Here is a 27780-nt window from a genome sequence, read left to right on the forward strand (position 1 = left end):
TTATGAATGATACCCTAACTACGTTTGTTTAACATCAAATAAATGTTTGTTTAATATCAGAGCCCTTGTTTGATTTTCACAAGCACTTTCTTGTGCAGGTAATACCATATTACTAAAACACTCAAACATAACTTAAACCAGAAAAAAGAAAATAACAATTAACAGCAAAAGTTAAAAAATAATCTAAAGTTAAATTTATTTCCTTGTTCTAATTTGTCATAAATACTTAAAAAAAAAATTTTTTTTGCAGATTTTGTATGTTGTTTTAACTGATGGACTTGTTACATTTCCAAAATGGTGAGTAAACACTGTAAAATAATCTAACCCTTGGGGAATGTGGAGGTCTTGAAAAACCATCACATGTTAACGTAAAAATAAGAAAATGTGGTATAATTGACAATGAGACAACTCTCCAAAATTTCTTGCAAACTATGAGCTAATCTAAAGTTAGATGACCTTGATGTTCAACAATGAACATTTAGATGTGAACATTAGACCAGGGATCTATGTTCTAGAGTTGGACATCTAAAAGGTATTTTGCTTAGATTATATACACCACTTTGCCATTTATTCATGTTTTGTAATACTGGTTATCTGCTTTGCAATATTTGGCAAGAACATATAAAAGTTGTTAAAACATGAAATGCTATTGTGGAAGGGCTACTTTCAATATCCACCATATGACTTTGTCAAAAGTTTTTTTATTACTTAAAAAATCTATGTATTTTACAAATTGACATTAAAACATCCTCTAACCATATGTCATAAGGGAGAGGATCCTATTTCAACTCATCAAATCAAAACATCCTCTGACCATATGGTATAAGGGAGACAATCATGTTCTAACTTTTATATTAAGGTAACTTTTGGATGCAGTGTAACTGACTGCTCCATAGGCTTACCAGTACATGCAAAACAGCTGATCTTTGAATTTTTTTAAAAATTAAATGCTACATAGAATTTTTTTTCATGTTCATATCATGTATGTAGTAATGTCAAATTGTGTTTTAATCTAGAAAGAAAAAGTAGGTCATGCCACCAAGAATAAAAAGTTATTTAATCTTGAAGTCAATATTTTTTTTTTCTTCTTTCTGTTTGCTGTTTTTACTAGGCCTAACCACATGCAGTAAACATAATACCCTTCCACTTTCCTAGTTTGATATCCCCAAAGAGATGCAAGATTTTCTAAAAATCTAAATGTTACATATATGTTTCAATTCAGCATTTATAATTTTTAACAGTTTAACTTATAATCAAACAGAAAAAATTGAGTCCTGGAAAAAAATGGACCATTTCATTTCACTCTATGTTTTGTCATGCTGCGTAAACTAGAAACTAGTTATACAAGACTGGTAACTTTTATTCTGTCTTATCAATAAAATATCATCTGATCATATGATATAAGGGAGATAATCAAGTTTAATTTCTTGTCATAGTAACTTTTTTATTCTATCTAATCAAAATTAAGTCTCTGCACTGACACAGTGTGGAGTATAGAGATTAAATCTGAAATTTTAACCATTACACTCTAGATTTATTCATGATTATTTTTTCATCTTATCTTAGTATTAAAATACGGAGATATGGCATGATTGCCAATCAGACAACTATTATCCTTTAATGGTGGAATGAAGTTAATGCTAGAAATTTAAGCCAACTGTACAACCATCAAAAATGAGAAAATATACCATAGTGGGCAAACTAATCCCCAGATCACTTTAAAACAACTTAGTTATAAAAGGTGATTTGCAAAAAACAAGGAATACAATGTCCTGGGAGATTTAAAGAAACTGGAGGAGCTGATTACACGACTGGCATCTTCCACAGAGGATGCTGCTAAAAAAAGACCAATCTTTATCATCAGGAAAAACTACTTTAATTCCCAAAAGTTAAATTGATAAAGCAAAGGGCCATCTTCAATGTATATGCAAAGATTTAAGAAAGTTGGAAGAAAGTATAATGTATAAATATGTGTTGTTCAAACTTGTCCTTAATAAAAAAAAATGTATCACTAGTTCCTTACCAACCAACGCAGAAACTGCTAATTTTTTGTTTGTATCGCCCCATTTGGATTTTTTCCCACTATCATCTGAACTTCCATTATTCCTTTTTGATGACTCTCCCCCTCCTGAGTTAGTTACAAATGCCTTTTTAAGTAAAGAAGTAGCTCTTCCAATTCCAGACATCTCTGATCATCAGCTGTGGAATATTTCCTTATTAAAATGTTTCTATCATCTTTATTACAATTTATCATCACATAAATTACTTTTAAAATCCTGTTTATTATACTGATATCAATATTTAAAACTTTACAGATCTATAAAATCTTTGATAAATAACATACTTTATATGATCTAAGTTCTAACTACAATATTATAAAAAAAAAATGTTTACTTTAATATAAAATAGAATTATTTTTACTACTAAAGCCTTTTTCTCTGTTAAAGTCTTTTACAAATCAGGTTTTATTTTCACAAAATTAATTTAAAAATATTTAATGAAGATTGTGTCATGTTTAATTTCTATACTTTTTTAATGTTATTTTAAAATATTATCTTCATACATGAATTGCATCCTACTTCAGACTATAATTTCAAAACCTACCTTATGTAAGAAAACAATAGAATATCCGATAGCCAAACTTAACATGTAAACAAACTGCAGGAAATCCTTACAGAATTTTGGCCAGAAAAAACTAAAAACTAAATAGTGGTTTCTATTTGGTGTATAAACAATATTTCCTTCAAAGAACTTCAAAGGTTTAAGTGACAACCATGCAAAACAATACACCATTCAGTTCATATACATGAGTAAACACAATATTGTATTGAATTAAAATACTATAACTAATGAAGGTTCTGTCCAAATATTTGTTTTTTTCTGACCAAATACCAGTTCCAATTCTTGTTACATACAATCAGAAATTTGATATGGCTATTTCTACCCTTTAGATTTGCCTATAATGACTCCTATTATAAGTGAAATTTTGTGAATTGAATTATTTAAAGGAATAAACAATGTTCCATTAGATTTCAGAAAGTTTACACTAGTTAATTGTGCTACCTTTTATCGGTTTCTTTGTTAATGTCCATTTACACATACCTTGATTGGTACTCAATGACAAAACTTTATCTTTTAAACAAATATTGTTTCGAAAAAGAACCAAAAAGATCAAATTTTCAAGGTACAAAACATACTTCTACGGGATAAGTTTACTGTTAATTATTGTTTTACAAAAATTCCATAAAATGAACAATTCATATATGTTAATTTTTAGCATGGAATTTGATCAGAAATCCAAAATTTCTATATCTAATAGTTAATGAACCTTTCTGAAACCCCTAAATAAAGAGATGAAAAGCAATTAACTATGTCAATATTTGTCTGTTATATTACAAGCCTTTCATGGACACAACTCTGGTTTTAATGAGAAATTTTATTTTTCAGATGGCAAAGGGTAACACAGATGTGACTGGAAGTAAAGGTAATAAATAAAATGTTATAAAATATAATATCTTTCCTCATTTTTGAAAAAAAAAAGAAAAAAAGAAGAAACACTAATTGAAAATTATAAATACAAATTTACGATATATATATTCAAAAATTTTGTATTTTAAACATTGTAAATGATAGGATATGACTATTGCTTTTATCTATTTCTAAATTACATTCAATATACAGCACTTCCAACCTTCTATTAAAAAATGTGATGGTCTCCTAATTTTAATTCATTTATATTTTTAAAAACACAACATTCAATTCTTTTATTTTATATTGCCAAATTATTTTTTAATGTTTTATTGGTGTAGTACAGCTATTATTGTAACCTTTCATTTTATTGTAGCACAACTACTATGATTACTATATTAACTGTAGTACAGCTACTATAATTACTATTTCAAATGCTTTACAGCTACTATAATTACTATTCTAACTGTAGTACAGTTTTTATGATTACTTTTTTAAGTGGGGTTCAGTTACTATAATTACTATTTTAACCGTAGTACAGCTATTATGATTACTATTTTAACTGTAGCACAGCTACTATAATTACTATTTTAACTGTAGAACAGCTACTAAGATTACTATTCTAAATATAATTACTATTTTAACTGTAGCACAGCTACTATAATTACTATTTTAACTGTAGTACAGCTACTAAGATTACCATTCTAACTGTACTACAGTTATTAAGATTACCATTGTAACTGTAGCACAGCTACTAAGATTACTATTTTAACTGTAGCACAGCTACTATGATTACTATTTTAACTGTAACACAGCTACTAAGATTACTATTTTAACTGTAGTTCATCTACCAAGATAACTATTTTAACTGTAGCACAGCTACTAAGATTACTATTTTAATTGTAGCACAGCTTAACTGTAATACAGCTACTAAGATTACTATTCTAACTGTAGTACAGCTACTAATATTATTATTTTAACTGTAGCACAGCTACTAAGATTACTATTTTAACTGTAGCACAGCTTCTATAATTACTATTTATACTGTAGCACAGCTACTAAGATTACTATTTTAACTGTAGCACAGCTAATATAATTACTATTTTAACTGTTGTACAGCTACTAAGATTACTATTTTAACTGTAGTACAGCTACTAAGATTACTATTCTTACTGTTAAACAGCTATTATGATTACTATTCTAACTGCTAAGATTTCTATTTTAACTGTAGTACAGCTGTTATGATTATTATTCTAACTGTAGTACAGCTACTATAATTGCTATTTTTACTGTAGCACAGCTACTAAGATTACTATTATAACTGTAGTGCAGCTATAATGATTATTTTTCTAACTGTAGTACAGTTACTTTAATTACTATTTTAACTGTAGTACAGTTTCTATGATTACTTTTTAAACTGTAGTACAGCTACTAAGATTACTATTTCAACTGTAGTACAGCTACTATAATTACTATTTCAACTGTAGTACAGTTTCTATGATTACTTTGTTAACTGTAGTACAGCTACTAAGATTACAATTTTAACTGTAGTACAGCTACTATAATTACTATTTTAACTGTAGCACAGATACTAAGATTACTATTTTAACTGTAGCACAGATACTAAGATTACTATTCTAACTGTAGTACAGCTATTATGATTACTATTCTAACTGTAGTACAGATTTTATGATTACTTTTCTAACTGTAGTACAGCTATTATGATTACTATTCTAACTGTAGTAAAGCTACTATAATTACTATTTTTACTGTAGCACAGCTACTAAGATTACTATTATAACTGTAGTACAGCTATTATGATTATTATTCCAACTGTAGTACAGTTACTTTAATTACTATTTTAACTGTAGTACAGTTTCTGTGATTACCTTTTTAACTGTAGTACAGCTACTAAGATTACTATTTTAACTGTAGCACAGCTAATATAATTACTATTTTAACTGTAGCACAGCTAATATAATTACTATTTTAACTGTAGTACAGCTATTATGATAACTATTATAACTGTAGTACAGCTATTATGATTACTATTCTAACTGTAGTACAGCTACTAAGATTACTATTTTAACTGTAGTACAGCTACTATTATTACTATTCTAACTGTAGTACATATATTATGATTACTATTCTAACTGTAGTACATATATAATGATTACTATTCTAATGGTAGTACAGCTATTATGATTATTATTCTAACTGTAGTAGAGCTACTATAATTACTATTTTTACTGTAGCACAGCTACTAAGATTACTATTATAACTGTAGTACAGCTATTATGATTTTTATTCTAACTGTAGTACAGTTACTTTACTTACTATTTTAACTGTAGTGCAGTTTCTATGATTACTTTTTTAACTGTAGTACAGCTACTAAGATTACTATTTCAACTGTAGTACAGCTACTATAATTACTATTTTAACTGTAGTACAGCTACTATAATTACTATTTTTACTGTAGCACAGCTACTAAGATTACTATTATAACTGTAGTGCAGCTATAATGATTATTATTCTAACTGTAGTACAGTTACTTTAATTACTATTTTAACTGTAGTACAGTTTCTATGATTACTTTTTAAACTGTAGTACAGCTACTAAGATTACTATTTCAACTGTAGTACAGCTACTATAATTACTATTTCAACTGTAGTACAGTTTCTATGATTACTTTGTTAACTGTAGTACAGCTACTAAGATTACGATTTTAACTGTAGTACAGCTACTATAATTACTATTCTAACTGTAGTACAGCTACTATAATTACTATTTTAACTGTAGCACAGATACTAAGATTACTATTCTAACTGTAGTACAGCTATTATGATTACTATTCTAACTGTAGTACAGATTTTATGATTACTTTTCTAACTGTAGTACAGCTATTATGATTACTATTCTAACTGTAGTAAAGCTACTATAATTACTATTTTTACTGTAGCACAGCTACTAAGATTACTATTATAACTGTAGTACAGCTATTATGATTATTATTCCAACTGTAGTACAGTTACTTTAATTACTATTTTAACTGTAGTACAGTTTCTGTGATTACCTTTTTAACTGTAGTACAGCTACTAAGATTACTATTTTAACTGTAGCACAGCTAATATAATTACTATTTTAACTGTAGCACAGCTAATATAATTACTATTTTAACTGTAGTACAGCTATTATGATAACTATTATAACTGTAGTACAGCTATTATGATTACTATTCTAACTGTAGTACAGCTACTAAGATTACTATTTCAACTGTAGTACAGCTACTATAATTACTATTTTAACTGTAGTACAGCTACTATAATTACTATTTTTACTGTAGCACAGCTACTAAGATTACTATTATAACTGTAGTGCAGCTATAATGATTATTATTCTAACTGTAGTACAGTTACTTTAATTACTATTTTAACTGTAGTACAGTTTCTATGATTACTTTTTAAACTGTAGTACAGCTACTAAGATTACTATTTCAACTGTAGTACAGCTACTATAATTACTATTTCAACTGTAGTACAGTTTCTATGATTACTTTGTTAACTGTAGTACAGCTACTAAGATTACGATTTTAACTGTAGTACAGCTACTATAATTACTATTCTAACTGTAGTACAGCTACTATAATTACTATTTTAACTGTAGCACAGATACTAAGATTACTATTCTAACTGTAGTACAGCTATTATGATTACTATTCTAACTGTAGTACAGATTTTATGATTACTTTTCTAACTGTAGTACAGCTATTATGATTACTATTCTAACTGTAGTAAAGCTACTATAATTACTATTTTTACTGTAGCACAGCTACTAAGATTACTATTATAACTGTAGTACAGCTATTATGATTATTATTCCAACTGTAGTACAGTTACTTTAATTACTATTTTAACTGTAGTACAGTTTCTGTGATTACCTTTTTAACTGTAGTACAGCTACTAAGATTACTATTTTAACTGTAGCACAGCTAATATAATTACTATTTTAACTGTAGCACAGCTAATATAATTACTATTTTAACTGTAGTACAGCTATTATGATAACTATTATAACTGTAGTACAGCTATTATGATTACTATTCTAACTGTAGTACAGCTACTAAGATTACTATTTTAACTGTAGTACAGCTACTATTATTACTATTCTAACTGTAGTACATATATTATGATTACTATTCTAACTGTAGTACATATATAATGATTACTATTCTAATGGTAGTACAGCTATTATGATTATTATTCTAACTGTAGTAGAGCTACTATAATTACTATTTTTACTGTAGCACAGCTACTAAGATTACTATTATAACTGTAGTACAGCTATTATGATTATTATTCTAACTGTAGTACAGTTACTTTACTTACTATTTTAACTGTAGTGCAGTTTCTATGATTACTTTTTTAACTGTAGTACAGCTACTAAGATTACTATTTCAACTGTAGTACAGCTACTATAATTACTATTTTAACTGTAGTACAGCTTCTATAATTACTTTTTTAACTGTAGTACAGTTTCTATGATTACTTTTTTAACTGTAGTACAGCTACTAAGATTACTATTTCAACTATAGTACAGCTACTATAATTACTATTTTAACTGTAGTACAGCTACTATAATTACTATTTTAACTGTAGTACAGTTTCTATAATTACTATTTTAACTGTAGCACAGCTAACATAATTACTATTTTAACTGTAGTACAGCTACTAAGATTACTATTTTAACTGTAGTACAGCTATTATGTTTACTATTCCAACTGTAGTACAGCTATTATGATTACTATTCTAACTGTAGTACAGCTACTAAGACTACTATTTTAACTGTAGTACAGCTACTATGATTACAATTTTTACTGTAGTACAGTTGCTATGATTACCTTTTTAACTGTGGAAAAGCTACTTTAATTTCTATTTTAACTTTAGTTCAGCTGCTTTAATTTTTGTTCTATACTACAGCTTCTATAATTACTATTTTAACTGTAGCACAGCTACTAAGTTTACTATTTTAACTGTAGTACAGCTACTATTATTACTATTCTAACTGTAGTACAGCTATTATGAATACTATTCTAACTGTAGAACATATATTATGATTTCTATTCTAATGGTAGTACAGCTATTATGATTATTATTCTAACTGTAGTAGAGCTACTATAATTACTATTTTTACTGTAGCACAGCTACTAAGATTACTATTATAACTGTAGTACAGCTATTATGATTATTATTCTAAATGTAGTACAGTTACTTTAATTACTATTTTAACTGTAGTGCAGTTTCTATGATTACTTTTTTAACTGTAGTACAGCTACTAAGATTACTATTTCAACTGTAGTACAGCTACTATAATTACTATTTTAACTGTAGTACAGCTACTATAATTACTTTTTTAACTGTAGTACAGTTTTTATGATTACTTTTTAAACTGTAGTACAGCTACTAAGATTACTATTTCAACTGTAGTACAGCTACTACAATTACTATTTCAACTGTAGTACAGCTACTATAATTACTATTTTAACTGTAGTACAGTTTCTATGATTACTATTTTAACTGTAGCACAGCTAACATAATTACTATTTTAACTGTAGTACAGTTACTAAGATTACTATTTTAACTGTAGTACAGCTATTATGATTACTATTCTAACTGTAGTACAGCTATTATGATTACTATTCTAACTGTAGTACAGCTACTAAGACTACTATTTTAACTGTAGTACAGCTACTATGATTACAATTTTTACTGTAGTACAGTTGCTATGATTACCTTTTTAACTGTGGTACAGCTACTTTAATTTCTATTTTAACTTTAGTTCAGCTGCTATGATTTTTTTTCTATACTACAGCTTCTATAATTACTATTTTAACTGTAGCACAGCTACTAAGATTACTATTTTAACTGTAGTACAGCAACTATTTTTCAATCAGACTTAAAACCTAAATTGTATCAGTTTTTTTTATAGTTACAGATTGATGTACCTAAGTAGATGAATTTTTGAAACTTTTTTAAGTTAATGACAGCCATCTTGGATTTAAAATCATGTGTCTAATATCCTAAATTTTCAAGTTTTAAGAAGGATCAAAATACTTTAATCCATATACCAGATGAACTCATTTTCAAAAGAACTTTCAAAAACTGTTTTCATGTATTTCCCACATGATCTCCTTTTCTAAACTTTTCTCTGCTGTGATTGTCATCTTAGATTCAGTAAAATGAAAAAGCTATGCAAAGTTTTAATCCATTTGACTCCAACCTGCACTGGGGGAAAATATAGAGCATAATCCTAGCCCAAAATATTTACACATAAAGTGTATATGGCAATCATCTACCTTCTTTGAAAACATATGTCGTGGCATTTAATGGTGGATTGTACTTCAAAAAAGTTATAATAATAAATTGTCCCCTTTGAAATCAAAACACAAAAAAAAAAAAAAAAAAAAAAATCAAAACGCAATTCCTTATTATTTATTTATATATTTTTTCATATCCTAAAAGAGACTTAAATACATTCAATTTAATTAAACCTTTCCTCCATTGATTCTTTTTTTTGCATACTTGGTTGGCTTAGGATTTTCAATAAAATGATGAAAATATGCTTTAAAGTATTAATTCATTGCGAAAAACAAATATTTCATCTAATAAATTTAAGTCCGATATTCCTATGAATGATGTTCCTTTTCATATTGGATACAAATTTTATTAAGTCTACTGCAGACACTTTGTAGTCAAAGCCTTTCAACTGAGGTACTACACAGACGTCAAAAGGTGTCATTATGGTGTAAAGGGGGAGCGTCAAAAGGTGTCATAATGGAGTAAAGGGGGTGGCATCAAAAGGTGTCATTATGGAGTAAAGGGGGTGGCGTCAAAAGGTGTCATTATGGAGGAAAGGGTTAAGCACAATAGGCAACTGTACTTATTTAAAGAAATATGTGAAGAAAAATTTCCGACAGAATATATACATGTACATGCAGGAGTAAATATAGTTTGGTGTACAAAACAAAAACCAATCGATAAAAAATAATAAGTTTTAACAACACCAACTTTCAAGAAATAAAAAAACAAGAAGTTGGGGTATAAATTCTAAATTTGTTTTTGGATATTTTATAAAATTGGATAAGACTTTGTTGATTTTCAGTAACATCCTAGTCTTGGGTCCTGGCTCACCACTTGCTACTTAAGAGTTAGAAACTGGGTAGTGTAAGCTAAAAAAAAAGTCCTTAGATGACCAGATATGTGACACATGAAATGAGAAAACCAATAACTAAATATGACAAGTTAATTTTATCAGTTTAGAGATATGTTAATGACAAATATCTTCTTTTTAGAAATTTAATCGTTGGGAAGTACAAAATTAATGTACATGAGGTGGAAAAATGTTGGAAAAAGAACATCTCTGAATGTTGGCTGAGAAACAATGCTTTTGTTACAGACATTACAAAGATTTGAGGTAAAAACATGTTCCCTATACTCACTGATATTTTTTTTCAAATATTTGAAAGATTAAATTTAATTTAATCACTAGCCTGTCAATCCATAGGTTATGAAATCAAACCCCATACCTGTTCAATACAAGGTGCATTAGACTCTGATTTTTATTGACTAAATTGACAATATTCCTCTATGGTTCTGTCTGGACACTTTGGCTTAAATACCTCTAATAAAACTGGCTACCATTAAAGAGTTAGGCTAGGAGCACTGAAAGTGCTGTTAAACACCAACAATCAACCAATCAAACATACATATACAAAAAAAATATTGATAAAAAGTTACTTACTGGACTTATTTAATCTAGAAATCATTCTCAAAGTATGTACAGAACCTCTTAGTCTTATCAAGGCTGGTAAATTTTCTTTAGAATTTAGTTTCACATCACTGTCCCCTAAGCTGTGAGGTACATTTAATCCTGATTTTATTTCTTTTTCTTTTCCATTTATATGTTTTGATTTAGATCTAGACACAGCCTTCATTCTCATCAGTACATGTTAAATCCCAACACATAAAAAAAAAATTAAAACAAAGCAATCCTATTATAACTATGTTGTCCAGTGCTTGCTGAACACTAATTGTTAAGATACATTAATTCTACAGTTGACATCTATGTCACCAATGTTTGCAATACTTCTATGTTTATAAACAACACATCATCATTTCAAATCATTATTTCTAAATCTTTACCAGAATTTTCACTTCAAGATAATTCAAATCCTAGTGCAAGTTGTATACTTGACACTTTAATTTCAGCTTATTTCTAAGTTCTATAGTAATAAAGCAGATCATAATGTTATTAAAAATATCTTAAATTAAGTATTCCATATCTTCATTCCTTTAAAAATTAGTAATATAATCAAATTCTCCACTTATCCCTTTCTTATCACAGTTCATAAATATTGAGAAAAATCTTGTCCAGGTCATAACACTATCTTTCATCAATACAAGTCATAATTTAGCTGAACCTAAGCATGGAAATTTTATGTTAAACTACATGTATTTCCATCTTAAGTACACTTGATTGAAAGTTTAATTGTAAATTATACCCAGATAAGTAGTAAAGATAAAGATAGTAATTTAATGTCCAAATATAAATGTATGATCTTAATGTCTTATGATCAATATTCATATATTTCAGGTTTACACCTTTGACAAGTTAATTACCCTCATAATCATAAACAAAGAGCTTATCTTAATGCATGAAATATTCTCCTCCAATAGATAAGTGTTCTGTTTATTTGACAAAGTCTTGATACATATTCTTAATTTTATCGATATATTTAGAATAGTTGCTGTTTCAATGGAAATTTTGGTTTCAAGATTTATCATAAAAAAAAGCTTATGGAGGATCTGAAACTGGCATTTCTTATTATTTACAGTCAATTTTGACTTTAGTAATAAAAAATTAAAGTCAACTCAAACTAAATGCCTATGTTATCTGCAATTACTGATTTTACATCATTCTCTCTAACATCATGAAACAACCATTACACAAAACTTTGGAGTCTGGTAGTATGTCACAAGAACAATACTCACATACTCACTTCCCGTTATATACCAAATATAATTGTTAATTTTTTTTACTGAAGTCATAACAACTTATAATCGGCATGCAACATATAAACTACCCATAGTATGCATAAGATAGCAGAAGGTAGTGTGAAACATATTACAACTTGTCAGATCTTAAATTTAGTGCACGAAATACAAAATTTAATAAAAAAGCTAAAAATCTTGTCAGAAAAACACTTTTTTATGATAAAAACAGTGTTTATATTGAACAGAGTGAAAATATACATGTTTTTTTGAAATTAAATACATACAACATCCCATGTAGTATTAAAAGTTGATACATTTACAACTTGATCAATTTATTTTTGTCTATTAATTATTTAGACGGGGACTATTATACTAATGGGACTATTATACTATTAGTCCCAGATTTAGAAGATACTTTTATAATCAGGAAACTAATCAATGAATGATGGATTTTTCTTACACAAAATCTAAAGGTACCATTTAATAAACTGCACAGAGAACAATAATTATTGTGTTTATTCAAGGGGACAAGCAAACTGACAAAAGTTTTTAATTTTAAAAATAATTTGACCAAGAGGAGATAACTCCGGAAAAATTTCATTTGGTTTACAATAAAAGTCCTCTGCTGTGATTAAACAAATAGCAAAAATAATTATAAGCAGTTGACGCTTAAACTTATTATGAAACTGAGATACTCTACATATATATTAAAAATGTATAAGCTAGAAGGTAAATAATAACATTGAAATGTCATATTTCAGCATATCAAACTTCAGGATCATAATAGTACAACAGGTTTCTCAAAGAAAACATCACCTAGCTCAGGCAGGAAATCGAAAGTTCAAGCACAGATACAGACTGCTCTACACATATTGATTATTTAAGTGGATATATAAAGAACCACTCTTGGAAAATAAACACATCCTTTATCTGTGTATCCATAGGCATAAAAAAGGCTTATTCAATGAGCGACTGACGAAATCTGATTTTAATATTCAGAATGGAAATTAAACATGAAAGAAACAAGAATGGTAAAATATAGTGAAGTTGGCCTAATTTTACAAGAAAAGATATTTAATATGCAATTCAAATGGCAGATCTCTGACCTCTCAATACCATGCTGGTTAACATTTCTCAAGACTGATAGGTATTATGAAAGTAACAACAGTGATAAATATATCAAGACCAAGATGAACTTTATGACTGTCACAAAATATATGTTTACATCAAAGAAATATATACCAGATCAGTTTTAAAAGAAAGAAAAAAAGATCTAATCAATATGGACTTCAGATAGAAGAAAAGAATTATAAAAGGTTAGTGTGTCATCATCAAGATACATATCAAACACTTCACAAAATCTCACATGTTTAAAGCTATCTGGTTATAATAGGATATTTCACTTACCTCCCTTAGATTTGTTTATTTAATGAAAATATGTGTTCTAAAGAAACAACCTTAAGCTCACACTATCAAATTTTTTATTTGTAAACTTCAAAATTTAGGTCAACCCTTTTTTTGCATACATTTCATACTGTCAAATTATAATGAACATGTTTGCCAATTTTTATGAAGTGATCACAACTTCATGATAAACTGCCTTCAACCAAATTTTTAATTTGAAACCTTTGATGAAACTCTTTCTGTGTTTAGCGTACACATCATAATGTTCATATGCACTAAGTTTCTAAATAATGTAACAACTTTATGTTAAAATTCCTCAAACCAAAACTTTAAACTGATATGCCGAATGTAAGTCAGACATAAAAACATTATATTTTACATTACATTACAAATAAACAGCTGCGTCATGAGTTCATGATACGCCTGTCATGTTTTCAAAGAATAAGTTCAATCACTTCTCAATGTCAGATCAGAAGTTCATCAAAATTGAAAGGGAGCTTACGTCAATAGATATAAACAATTCACCAAGGTAAATGAGAACCGCTGATAGCATTTTAAAGTTATTGTCCAATAAAAACTGGCAAATCTCCCCCTGTTAAATGAATAAAACCCCAGAACTCAGAAACATAAAATCTAGAATTCATAGAAATTGAAAGGATGCTTACGTCAATGCATAAAACTATTCACCAAAGTTACATGAGAACTGCTAAAAGAATTTGTGATTTATTGTCCGAAATCTGGAAATTCCCCCTTTTTTCAATGAATAAAACCGCAGAACTCAAAAACGTAAAATCTAAAATTTAAAAAAAAAAGAAAGGCAGCTCACGTCATTAGATAAAGTTAATCAAATTGGTTAAAGCATTTTTTAGTTTAGGTCCGACATGTTGATGACGGACAGACAGACAGAAAGATGGACACCCAATACCATAATTCGTCCTGTAAACAGATGTATAAAAATGAAAAAAAAAAAAAAATCATACGTTTTTTGTGATATTTGCTAAAAACCCATTCAGACAAAATGTGTACAGTGAAAACAGAGTGTAACATTGCACATGTTTTAAATTTCTCAGTCATGATTGATTTTATGTTGAAAGTCTTTAAAAAAATTTTGCTTAACTTCAAGTGTGACATGAGCTACCATTTGATTGGTATGGGGGATAGGATGAAAAACTTTGCCCCTGCATTTTTTTAACATTTTAATCTGTCCTGCTTGTCTATTTTTCACTTTATTCTGTCCTTCCTTTTTTATTATTAGTTTATCCTGCATTTTTGTCTTCCCCAAAGTTGCTTATCCTGCCTCTTTATTTAACCCAAAGCTCCTGTCCTGTCTTAAAATAATTTCAGTGACACCATTTTTTCATTTATTTTCTTTAAGGGAGCTACCTTTTGATTTTTATGGGGGGACTAGGATGAAAAATTTTGTCCTGCATTTTTTTTTAGCTGTAATCTCTGTCCTGCCTTTTTATTTTTCACTCTGTTTTTTTTTTTAGTTTATCCTGACTTTTTTTTACCTAAATTGTTGTCCTGACTTTTTTTTTTTGCAAGTGTCTCATCCTGCCTTTTTTTTTTACTCAAAACTCTGTCCTGCCTATTTTTTTCAAATTTCACCCTAGCCCCCCCCCCATAAAATGGTAGCTCCCTAAGCATGTTATAAAACCTATCTTCTCATATTTTATTTCAAAATTCTATCTCATAGAATTCTTTACAACGCAAATATTTATTCATGGAAATTTTGCACGACTTGTAGCTTGAAAAACAGCATGGTGACCCATACTTTTTATCATATTTTTGAAAAATGCATTGTAATTATTAGTATGGCAAAGTATAAGAAAATTATATCTGAGAAAATATATACTGATGATCCACCATATAAACACTGACTCTGACAATCATTTTACACAACAAATATAGTGAGCCTACTATAGTGTTCGAAAAAATTACATTGTACTCTACCATGAAAACTTAACATTTATCAATGAACCATAAAATTGAGGTCAAGATCAGATGATAAATGTCAGGTAGACATGTACAATGTACACCTGACAATAATTCTCAGTACCAGATATAATTGAATGAACTATTTCTATTAGTATATATGTACAACTCCCAAACGTGTCCGATTTCCCCAAACGTGTCTATTCTCCCCAAACGTGTCCATAATATTCAATATTCCCCAAACGTGTCCGATTTTAGAACCCCCAAACGTGCCCAATACTATTGTTATTCGCCCAAACGTGTCCACTTTTAAACGCCCGAAAGTCTGGCGTCTTTTAGCGCTAATACATGTCCTAAACGCGACATCAATAACGTTCACGGCAGTTCTATGATGGGGGACATAGTTGATGAAGTGGTAATTTATTAGCATTAACTTGTTCAATGCCGGTTGTTAATGATTATCATTACTGAAAATTGAATATGTAACATATGCATTAACTTTTGACTTAATTTGCTTATTGTCCAGTTGCAAGTATTTCATGCTCATTTAAAGCGAACATACAAATAATTCTGGTACAGTTCAATTAATCGTTTACTATGTAAATTATTTTATACTAATAAACTCCGATGATGCCTTTTATATTAATCAGAATATCGCACGGTGGGCTTTCAGTCGAATTGACCTTCCATCTTTTTTTAAGTTCTAATTTTTAATAAATTTTATGATACAAGCGTCACTAAAGACACACGAACAAGAGAACTAACGTCCAGTGCCAAATATTTCATTCGTTATTTGAACGATATCATATTAACGATATATACTGTAGATAGGTTATATTATCAAACCGGGAATTTATTATTGGGCATTAATTTTTACGGTTATTTGGGATGACCACTAATCTAAAGAAAAATATATGCGAGTAAAGACCGATTTGTTTATGACTTCAGTAAGAAACTACTTCAATGTCTGTTATGTAATATAGAGGCCGTTTCAAATAAAAGTTGCACAAATAAAAAAAAAATGATGCCTTCCAAAATACAACGTATGGCACATTATATAGAGTGAAATGCTACAAACATTTTAATGCGCATAGAAAAAGAATTTAAGTAATTTTTTTTTATCTTTTAATGAAATAGTAAAAGATCGTAAAATGAGTATACAATGAATCATTCATTATGATAATAATAAAAAAAAAAAAACAACACACAAATAACCTACGTTTTTATAATATGAACACGAATGATAGTTCCAGTAAAATAAAAAGCTTGGTATGGACACGTTTGGGGGATTGGACACGATTGGGGGTTTATTAAAAAATGTACATGTTTGGCGCCCTTTGACAACTAGACATGTTTTTGCTGTTAAGTGACATCGATGTGGACACGTTTGGGGGAATCGGACACGTTTGGGGGGAAGGACACGTTTCTGAGTGTTACATATAAAAAAAAACTTTGCATTGACCAATGAACTATAGAAATGAGGTCCCAGTCAAATTAAACCTGTAAGACAGACAAATTTTGGAATTTATCAATTTTCATGGGGACCAATTTTCGTGGTTTGACGAGAACTTGCATATTCATGGATACCAGTATTTAATTTCATGGTTTTGGCAAAGTCTGTATACATTTCTTTAAAAAAAAAAATGTTCCCCTGTACCCACCAACTCCACGAAAATTTGAATTCAACAAATATTAATGTATCCACAATTCCTAGATATAATACTTTAAAAACACAAAAAGTACTTTTCCCTGTGCTATAAACAAGCATTCACATTAGTCTGGTTCAATCCTTGAATGTGTATGAACTCCAACGACAAATATAGATTTTACTAAAATTTTACCTTCAACATTTTTCTTTCTTTTGAATAAAGTGTGCCCTAAGTGATATATATACATCATGTATATAGGTTTCAAATGATCAGATCTATATTCAAATTTTATAAAGTTTTACCGCTAACACATCTAGATCTTCATCCCTTTTCACAGGTACCGGTAACACATGCATTATACTATAGTTAGAATGCAATAGTGATTCTTTGCTTGAGTTGTTGTGTACTTATAAACAAAAGCATGACAACTTGCCCCCTGCCAAATTGCCCCATTCATGAAATGAAGTTAAAACTTCATTGAACATAGCCCAACTAAGAAAAGGGGTTAAAATTTTGCTGAATTTAGACACACCAACTCACATCATCAATGAAAAGGTGTCACATGCTGCTGAAATGTGGCTGAAAAAAGATCTGCCATCTCAACCCACCAATGAAAAGAGGTTAGATCTGCACAAATGGTGCAACTTTGAACATTATATAAGTTTTTTATAAGTTTCAATAGTGGTACTTGTTGGCATGTTTTCAACATATCAACATTAAATAATCATTATATCTATACATACCCAGGGTTCTCGCTAAGGATTTTTGAAGGCGAGTCCAGGGACTCATCATTTTTGGCAGCAAGAAGAAAATATTTTATTGCAGTATAATGTAATATTTTAGTCTCCATGGCCTAACAGAGCAATGAAATGACATTAAATTCAGATTTCTTTCAAACTTTTGCTATGACATAAATTTGTGTTTAACTGTGTTCAGTTTATACAAAATATTTCAATCTTGATGCATCTGTGGACTCACCAGTTTTGAAAATGGTGAGTCCAGACAGATTTTGATGAGTCCAGGACTCATGGACTCGCCTTAGTGAGAACCCTGCATACCACTGTGTATTTAAGCTTATAATAATTTGGTTAGAAACTTTGAAGAGAAAATATTCAACCATGCCGTCTATACATAACTCTTGATTCATTTATATTATCTACACACAAGGATGGGGTCGATTACAGTACTATTAAATGGTCTCTGATTAGGATTACCATATGCAATAATACACTGTGGAAACCAGTTACTACATTATCTTAAAAAAACATATCCTTATCCTAAACATTTCATTTTTCTCTTGAACAAATGTTCATCTTCTATATCAGTACACCATATATGTGTCTCAGTCACTCTTAGGACTTCTTGTCACTTCCGCACCTGCTTAAATTTAGACCTGGTCAAATTGGCACCCAGTATAGTCAATTCTACAGTGAGTCAAATCAAGACCTGGTTAATATCACCTGGTTAATATCGGTACCCAAGGTAGTTATTTTGGCACCCATGATCCATGTTATGTTTTAAAAGTAAACTATTGAAAACTGGGGTTTTTTTTTGCATCTTTTAAGATATTTTCCCTCAAGAAGTCATCATATATATTTGAGATGCATAAAAGAAGTTCCGATGGAAACTTTGTTATAAACAATGCCATAATATCTGTTCCTAGTCCTACTGGATCATCTATTGTCAATGAACTTCCATCTCATGTCAACTGTACATGTATATTGCTAGTAAACATACAAAATTGGTGCCAATATTTTTCATTTTATATAAGTAGACAGGAAATGCAGAAAAAATATTTTAATAACAATAGTTAAATAAGTTTTTATCCTTGTAAAATTATGTTGATTAACATAACAATAGGGTAATAGATTCTCTTTTTAATATCTAAGTCATTCCAATAATAAAACAACAAGTGATTTATTGTTTATAAGTTATCCTATTATTTTTAGAATGAAACCCAATCAAACTTGATCAATAAAATATAGAGTACACTTCAAGCAGCAAATATCTGATGATCTTTTATTGTGTATACACCTTATCGCTATTTGTCCATCATTACTACTACTAGACATCACACACTGTGACAGGTTCCCGTAAAATTTTGACATCATAATACAAAATATCTAATGCCACAATGGAAAAGTGATTGTGGTGGGACATCAATAGTTCAAGGACATACATGTTTTTTTCCATCAAAAACTACCTTGACTAAAAACTTGAACCTGAAGTGGGACAGACGGACGAACGAACAAACCAGAAAACATAATGTCCATAAATGGGGCATAAAAAAAAGGAAACTACAAAAATGTATTCTCTCCATATCTCAAATATTGCAAGAAAAAGGAAAAAATCTATTTGATGCCAATTTTACTAGGTGCCCAGGTAACTTTTCTATAGGTGCCAATTTGACTAAAACACAGTGTTGGAGTGTGAAAATCACCCTATATTGTAGTGAGTAAATGTACTGAAATTACCAGAGCCTTGAGTCAGGATTGAACACTGAACTTCAGCTCTGGATTGTAGGCATCACTCCATCAGTCTTAATAACATTTATTATGGTTGAAATCATTGCACTTGAGCTGTCATTTATCTGCTAAATTTGAAAAATTATCATTCAATACTTGATATTTCCTATGATATTCATATCATAAAAGGGGTAGTTGCAAGACATTAATTACATGTTTTGTGCTTTTTAATCATTCATTCAATATTGCAATGTATTGGATTGTTTTTTTGGGGGTAATTAGAAAATGTTGTTCATTGAGGTTTTCTTCTATTCATTATGTAACGCACCACCAGATTTTGGTCTTTGCAAACTTGACTGTTTTCCTTTTACTTTTGTACTCATATTGATCTTTATATGCTTTTTGTCAACAATGCGTTCACTCGGGTGCCCGTTCTCAAATTCTGGCGGCCATATTGTTTCTTGGCAACTAAGGATAAATATCGCGAGATTAAACGAAGTTTCCGGTTCGGGGTAAATCTCAAACTTTTAAAAGGCTTTCTCAGAGTACATGAAATTCTTTTTTTTTTTTTTCGCGCTATTCTTCGCAAGGATGAAACAAATACGACAACGGTACATATTTATTTAAAGTGCAATGAAATCAAAAATGAAAAATCAATTTGATATCTATACATTTGGAAACTCACTAGTTTCGTATTGAATTTTATAAGTTTATACTGATTTTATATCCGTGTTATAGTAGTCTCAGGTTTATATAAGGGGCATTTGCTGTCAAATTAATGTTCTGATCTTTTCTTTAAAACATATGTAGGACTCTGAACCGCGATGGTACTCCGAACCGCGATGGTCACGCTGAAGTGCGATGGTCTACGCTGAAGTACGTTGGTTAAACACGCTGAAGTGCGATGGTGACATTCTGACGCTAACATGTTGTTAGAAACGCTGAAGTGTGTTGGTGGGTACGCTGAAGTGCGATGGTCTAATTTTGACATTGTTTATACTAGCTAAATGCGACGTTCTGAAGTTGGAATCCTATTTTATGTGGAGGTGTAGTGGTTAGTGTGCTAGCCTCATATTTGAGAGATCAGGTTTTAATTTCTGTTCAGGTTAAACCAAAGTCTTTAATTTTTAATATGCTAATCATCCGCTTATATAAGCAGACAGCAGTATGGGATCAGAAAATGGATTGGATGGCTGAGATTCCAGGGAAATCGCACTATTTATACTTGGTCTACTAATGATAAATCATTGAAATTTTGCATAAAGATAAATTATGCTTATTTCGGAATTTAACGAGAAACAAATTGGAGTCACCGATGTTGTTTTCGAGATATCATGTCCTTGTATATTGCGTGTTGAAGTGCGATAATAAAAATTGATTCACGTAGGATCCAACTTATTTTATCAAATATACTAGTAACTTGTTTTTGTCAAATCCTATCTAAGAAACTGCTCACAACACCCAGTCATTCATTTATCTGATATCATAACAGTTTTATGATTGACTCATAGCAGGTATAGTATTAGCTGCTTCTCCACTCAGGACCAAGTTGGGACCAATCGGGTTTATTTTTTGCCTATCCCGTTGCAGAAGATTAATACTGTAAGCACAATAAAATTACTGAGATTGTGTGTTTTTTTTTACAAAACAGGGTTCATCTCAAGCCGCTGAAAAAAAACAAAATTATCGCTACTTGATATAACGAAAAAAAAATACTTATAATTGAACGATACTTTAAAAAAAATTAAAATTGATAATAAGGTCAAGTCATTTTACTTGTCGTACAAAACTTTTCCGGCATACATTTTGTAGTTCCGAACACTGGTACGCTCATCTAGAGACCAAGATCATCTTATCCTTTAGCTGCCTTGTTTCCATTGATTTACATATTTTGGTAATTTCCACACCCAATGATCAAAACTGTTTGGGACTTCGTTTCATTTTATTTCCTGTTTCATTTTATTTCCGTTTCTTTGTACGTATGAAATTTTCAGCTACAAATCATCTTCTGCTCCTGCTTGCATTTAATTTGGAGATTTTGTAATATCGTTGTATTTGAAAACGTCACAATATTCAAACGTCATGTGCAAAACCATCGCACTTCAGCGAAACGACCATCGCACTTCGGCGTAGACCATCGCACTTCAGCGTGACCATCGCACTTCAGCGTCCCCATCGCACCTCCGAGTACTACACATATATATCCAAATAACAAAAAGTCCAAAAAATACAATCAACAATGCATGGGATCGGTTTATAACGTATCGGCAGCCGATTTCGTGTGTATTACTAAACCAGAGACCGGTCATCTACTAAACTTTATTGGGATAGCTAGTCAGTATTAAACGTTATGTAAAACAGAGTGTAGTTATCAGTTAAGACCTCATAAGAATGTTGGAAGTCCTACATAACTATAAACATAACTAGATAGCGATAATGCACGTGCAATTGTATTGTCTATGTTTGTTTGATTTCATGTTATATGTTAATGGTAAATGCAAATCACCTCGATGATCTAATGATTTTTTTTGTGGTTCTATTAATCATTGAAATGGTTGTTTCTGGTATCTTCCTTGTTTCACTTTTCAATGTTAACATTTCTTTTCGTTTAATGAATGAACCATATTGTGGAACACCTGTCGCCTTAAACTGAAGGTTAGATTGAAGGTCAGATGAATACTGAGTTGAATTATTGACTTGCAAGTCAATAATACACCATTTGTTTTCTTCTAGCCTATTTTAACGAAATTAAAGCAATTAAAACAACGTGACTGCTAATATCGAAATACCGTAGTGCTTCTAATTTCCGCTTAATTTATTTGGGAAAATATTTTTTTCCGTCAAAGTCGCAGCTATTGACACTTTCAATAAAACTTCGAATTTGAAGTTATTATGTAGTGACATCAAAACTTAAGTTGGTAATACAATCCCACTGTGTAATACATGAACTATTGAAAATAGAAGTTTCAAAACTGATTGGACATTACAATTATCCGATCAGGATCGCCAAATACTGAGATAATTTGTAGAAGAGGTGGCAATTTATTTTCATAAATTTATTGATTTATATAATAGGTAAATTTCAAAAAGAAATGACTATAGTTCATATACTGATAAGGGTCTTGTTTTCATAAGAAAACAAACGTTAAGAGTGCAAAGATTATGGTCGTTTAGGAAAACAGCAGCGCGCGTAATTTTTTCAGACCTGAATTCACTACACTTTTATATCTATTTTTTTTCGGTGGCATTATATAGACACATAAAACAGTAGTCAAGAATCTAATAATAGTACACTTAAAATCCTTGCTGTGTTGCAGAACAGTACCACTGACTCCAATGTTTTTATCTAAGTGGATTTCCCCGTCCGTTTTTTTTTTTTTTTTTTTTTGGTCCGGTCTACATTGAGATAAGGAACCAGGGAATAACTAAAATTAATAAGTCGTTCGCACTATGCTGCAATAATGACCAGGTCTAGTCTTTAAAGAATCATTCACAAAAGCAACCAAATGACTTCATAAACAACAAACTTAATGTTTTACTTTGGCACCTCCTAATTTAAAGGAACATCAGCTGTCAAATTTATGTCATCGATTTGACTCAAATTTTCGTATTTGATTTATATAACATTCTTAAACGTATACCAAAAGTATAATAAGTCGGAAATAAACAGTTAACAAACTATGAACTCGATAATAGATATCAGAATATTCGTGTGTATTTCAGCCTAGATGCCATCTAATTAACCATCGAGATGACCTCCGAAGACTGCTGACGATCGCATAACCCGATATAAACATAACCATAAATATACATAGAAAGCGATCTCGTGCAGTCGGATTTTTCTAGGTCTGTTTGATTTTATGTAATATGTTAAGATAATTAGTTAATTATCGTTTTTTCATGTATTTGATTTAGATGTAGAATGAATTTTTGCGTCTCGAATCAGTCAACGAAATGGTTCACCTTTGATTCACTTTCAATGTTGAAATTAAAGGCCACTTTTTTAATACGGATTCAAAGAAGTTGCCTGAAATATTAACTTGCAATTGAATAATTCATCAGCAATTGTTGTTGATTATTTTGACAAAATTAAACCAAATTGGCTGCTACAACAAATTATTATTTTATTTTTTAACTGTTACTAATGATTGAAACGAACAAAATCATATTCTATTTTTTTTTTCCTTATCTCGTCCCAAGTGACACTTTAAAATTCGGAAAAAAACATATATAATTCAAATATAATATAATTAGTTAATCAACTCTCGATTTTCGCTATTTGTCAGGATTCTACTTCGTTAAAATTATCTCCCCATTACGCCAGTTCATTTTCACAATCGTAGAAATGGAAGCCATTGTAGGGATGGCGCGCTGTCAATTTTGCTCTTGCCGAAAACTGATAAATTTATCGACATAGCACTATTACGATCCTTATATGTCAGTTGTATTTTAAAAGACAAATGTATCGTCTAGCTAATGAGCATCAGTTAATGATCTTGTCTGCATTGATTCAACTTAAAACTAATGTTTGATCGGTTGTCAGGTGGAATTTTCGAAAATTCTTAAACATTTATCAAAATTCTAATTAAATATTTCGTGGAAGGGCAGATTAAAAATTTTCGTACTGTGATTTTTTTTTATGTTATAAAGTCAACCTGTAGCTTTGATATAAAAAAAATGATAGAATCTGAAACGATATGATATATCAAATACTCTTTGTACGTTTTAAAGACAAAATATACACCTCAAACACGCCCTAACATAAAAAGGTGCAGCGATTTCTCGTTTCGAAACCCATTTTTTTTCTTGAGTCACATAATGGAAGGACAGACACGAAAATTACTGAACTAATAGATTGATATGTTCTCCGTCCGTGGTAAAAAAAAACTAATCAACTTGAAGGATACCCAAGTCGTCGACTTGATATCTAATTGTTCTGCATAACTATGTAATAGATAAATTGAAAACTTATGCGAATGGTGTTTTAAAATAAAACACTTCGTATTTGAGAAGACAATTGTCGTTTTATTTGTTTCTATTAACTTTTAAAAATTTTGTTACTATAATAAACATTACAGTAAGCATTTATCGCCTTCGATTCATTTGTTCCATTTCAATTGGGTTTCCGCCTGCTGTGAGCATATTTTACAAAAAAAACGTGACTACAAACATTCTCATCTAATGGAGCACAGTGAATCTGCATATATTTAAATTTGATAAGATTGAACAATCTTCAAAGCAGCATAAAAGATTAAAGAGCAGTTTAACTTGTTTTTATTATTGGCAGGTAAAAAGACGTACGACATAAATACCTTATGCGCAATTAAAGTACATCAACTATATAAAGCTCGCAGTAGCGACCGCAACATGTTAAGATATTGATGATTATTTGCCCACACTTCTTAAAAAATGGAAGATAATGTTAACTCTCCTAAATTATTTTTTGTGTTTTTTTTTTTTCGGTTTCTTTCAAAATTGCAGAAGTTCTAGATCAAGGTTTACTGCGTATTCTTTAACTTCTTACCTTTATTGGCACTGCTTATTTTCATTCTTGTGATGGCTGATAATGTCCTAGCTGAAGGGCTCCTTTCCAAAGATTTTGATGAACTTCTCCCAAATGACATTGTTAATCCCTGTTTGTGTAGTAATATATTTTACTTGTATTTTTCAGATATAATATGTATCCAAGTCAGAAGTCTGCATTTAAGAAGTACTAAACACAAATTGTCGATGACTAGTTGCTATAATAGCTCAACAAGAAAAAGACTAAATATTTCTAAATTGATTTACATAAATATGGTGTCTGTTTCGTCTCTTTGTAGCGTGTGTTTTCACAAATGTAATGGTCGAAAATACGATCGTTTAAAAGTTATTACATTGTTCCATTGCATCAGTTTTATGGGATCATTTCCATGTATTATATCAAAGGATCATTGATCCATCGATTCGAACAATTACTTTCTTTGAGAAATTTTTATAAATGAGACTTGAATGCAATAGTTACAACCCTAATGTTCATATCAGAGAATGTAAGAATTCTCACCATTAGTAAATTTGAATTCACGAGTTTTGTTTAAACAGGATTTGCACAAGCAGTTTTATGTTGTAATAAAAACACATACTTTGTTTTGTCTAGATGAGCATGCAAGAAATTGAAAAATCTGATTTTGTTACTCATGATTTACGAATTTTTACCAAATTAAATGTAATAATTGAAAAGTGCAGGTATGTGACCACTAAAAGAATATTTGTTTCAAAGTTATTGCAAAATGAAGATTATTGATTTAGAATAGAATATATTCAAGTTGATAAAAGAGACTTAATTGAAGAATGCATGTTTATAATAGATGTCCTCAGTCAAAACATCATATTAACTTGCAATGTTCCTGGAAATTCTAAGCACAACACATTTTGTCGATTTACCGTGACCAATTTCGTACAATTACATTTTTGAGAACACAAATTAATTTATTCATTTCAAGGTAATTTCCAATACAATTAAGTGTACTTAGTTTGTATCCTTGTTATTATGGCCCCTTGCAGGGTCTCGCCAAAGTGACTGATTCGCAGACTCTCCACAGAGAACATGTTAAATTGTTGATGGTGAAATTTTAGTTTGTATAGAATATTGTTTTGTTTCCATGACACTGTATTAAAATATATCACTTACCTCGATTGCCACTAAATAAGGACAGGACGACCAAATTATATCTCGTTCAAATACCGTCAATTATTTATTGTATTACATGTAGGAATAAACTGGCACGTAATTAACAATCATTAATCAATACAGGTTCTTTAAACAAATACAGAAAAGGTTTAATTTTCGTTTGTCCAAGCAACAAAGAACTTTTTAAGAAATCAATGAAAAACAGATGACAATTTCTTTGGAATATTTTCTTTTTTCTTTGAATCTAAAAGTTTAAGATAACGAGAAATCAAAAGCTGTTTATATAAAACGTAGAAGGTTCCAAACGTTTTACAGCACTAAGATGACTCCGACATTATAGTAAAACAGACACACTACGAACGAGGCCGCAGTATATAGACAACAATTTAAAGAGAACCGAGAACAGACGAAGATAACAAATCTTTGGACAAGAAGATAAAATGAAAACGAAACAAAACTAGAGCTCTATAAAGAGCCTGGATCGCTCTGCTAGGTATATGTTCATATTGAACAACTGACACTCTACAATATTATAAACAAGAACATTCTACACACTATATGGGAAAAATTTGACTTGTTAGTATATCTTGCCTTGCTGATTATTGTTTAATGCCCCGGGGGCATATTGTTTTCCCCTGTCCGTCCGTCCATCCCATTATGGTTGTATAGTTCTTCCACATAACTCCTCCTACAGTTTGAATGCTAGGAAGTTTTCATTATGCTGGCTGTTTGTACATATATTGAAGGTGTGCATGTGGTCAGGGTTTTGATTTTTATTAATATTTGCTCTTTTGGGAGATAGTTGTTATTTTGGGGGTATAAGCGGTTAAATTGTATAGCTATTTTAAAATAACAATGTCCATCTAATGGGCATCAATTATGTCTTCCATGGCAGACACAATAATATCTCAAAGAAAATCCTACATTGACAAGTAAGAGAAATGAGGCAATAACTGTTATAACGGGTCGTCTGGCGATTTCCCTCATTTCTCTTACTTGCGCGTCTTGATGATAATTTTTCTTATGTTATTTTCTCTCTATCTATTACAGTTTGAAACATTCAAGGCATAAACGCAAAAGATTGGTAAAAATTGTCATCAACGGGCAATAACTTCAACAAGGAGTCGTCAGACGATTTC

At 30.2% G+C, this 27780-nt stretch overlaps 1 protein-coding gene and 1 long non-coding RNA gene across 4 annotated transcripts in view; one reads left to right on the forward strand and one right to left on the reverse strand.

Moving 5' to 3' along the window:
* Window positions 1-25604, reverse strand: part of LOC143053538 (MYCBP-associated protein-like) — a 61741-nt gene extending 36137 nt beyond the window's left edge. The window contains exons 1-2 of one of the 3 annotated variants that reach the window (XM_076226344.1): window positions 2605-2734; window positions 2024-2199 (exon numbers count right to left, since the gene is read on the reverse strand). In XM_076226344.1, the coding sequence (XP_076082459.1) occupies window positions 2024-2186 (163 nt within the window). In that variant the 5' untranslated portion in view covers window positions 2187-2199; window positions 2605-2734. Of the gene's footprint in view, window positions 1-2023; window positions 2200-2604; window positions 2735-20299; window positions 20455-25495 lie in introns of those variants that run through there. The other 2 variants (XM_076226352.1, XM_076226368.1) reach the window with 2 other exon arrangements.
* On the forward strand, window positions 265-26483 carry LOC143053573 (uncharacterized). Its single transcript, XR_012971416.1, has 5 exons — window positions 265-297; window positions 3448-3484; window positions 10817-10938; window positions 13280-13834; window positions 25643-26483. It is a non-coding gene; the product is annotated as an uncharacterized LOC143053573 (long non-coding RNA).
* The last annotated feature ends 1297 nt before the right edge of the window (window positions 26484-27780 follow it).

This window comes from Mytilus galloprovincialis, chromosome 1 (genome assembly GCF_965363235.1).
Source record: "Mytilus galloprovincialis chromosome 1, xbMytGall1.hap1.1, whole genome shotgun sequence".
NCBI lineage: Eukaryota > Metazoa > Mollusca > Bivalvia > Mytilida > Mytilidae > Mytilus > Mytilus galloprovincialis.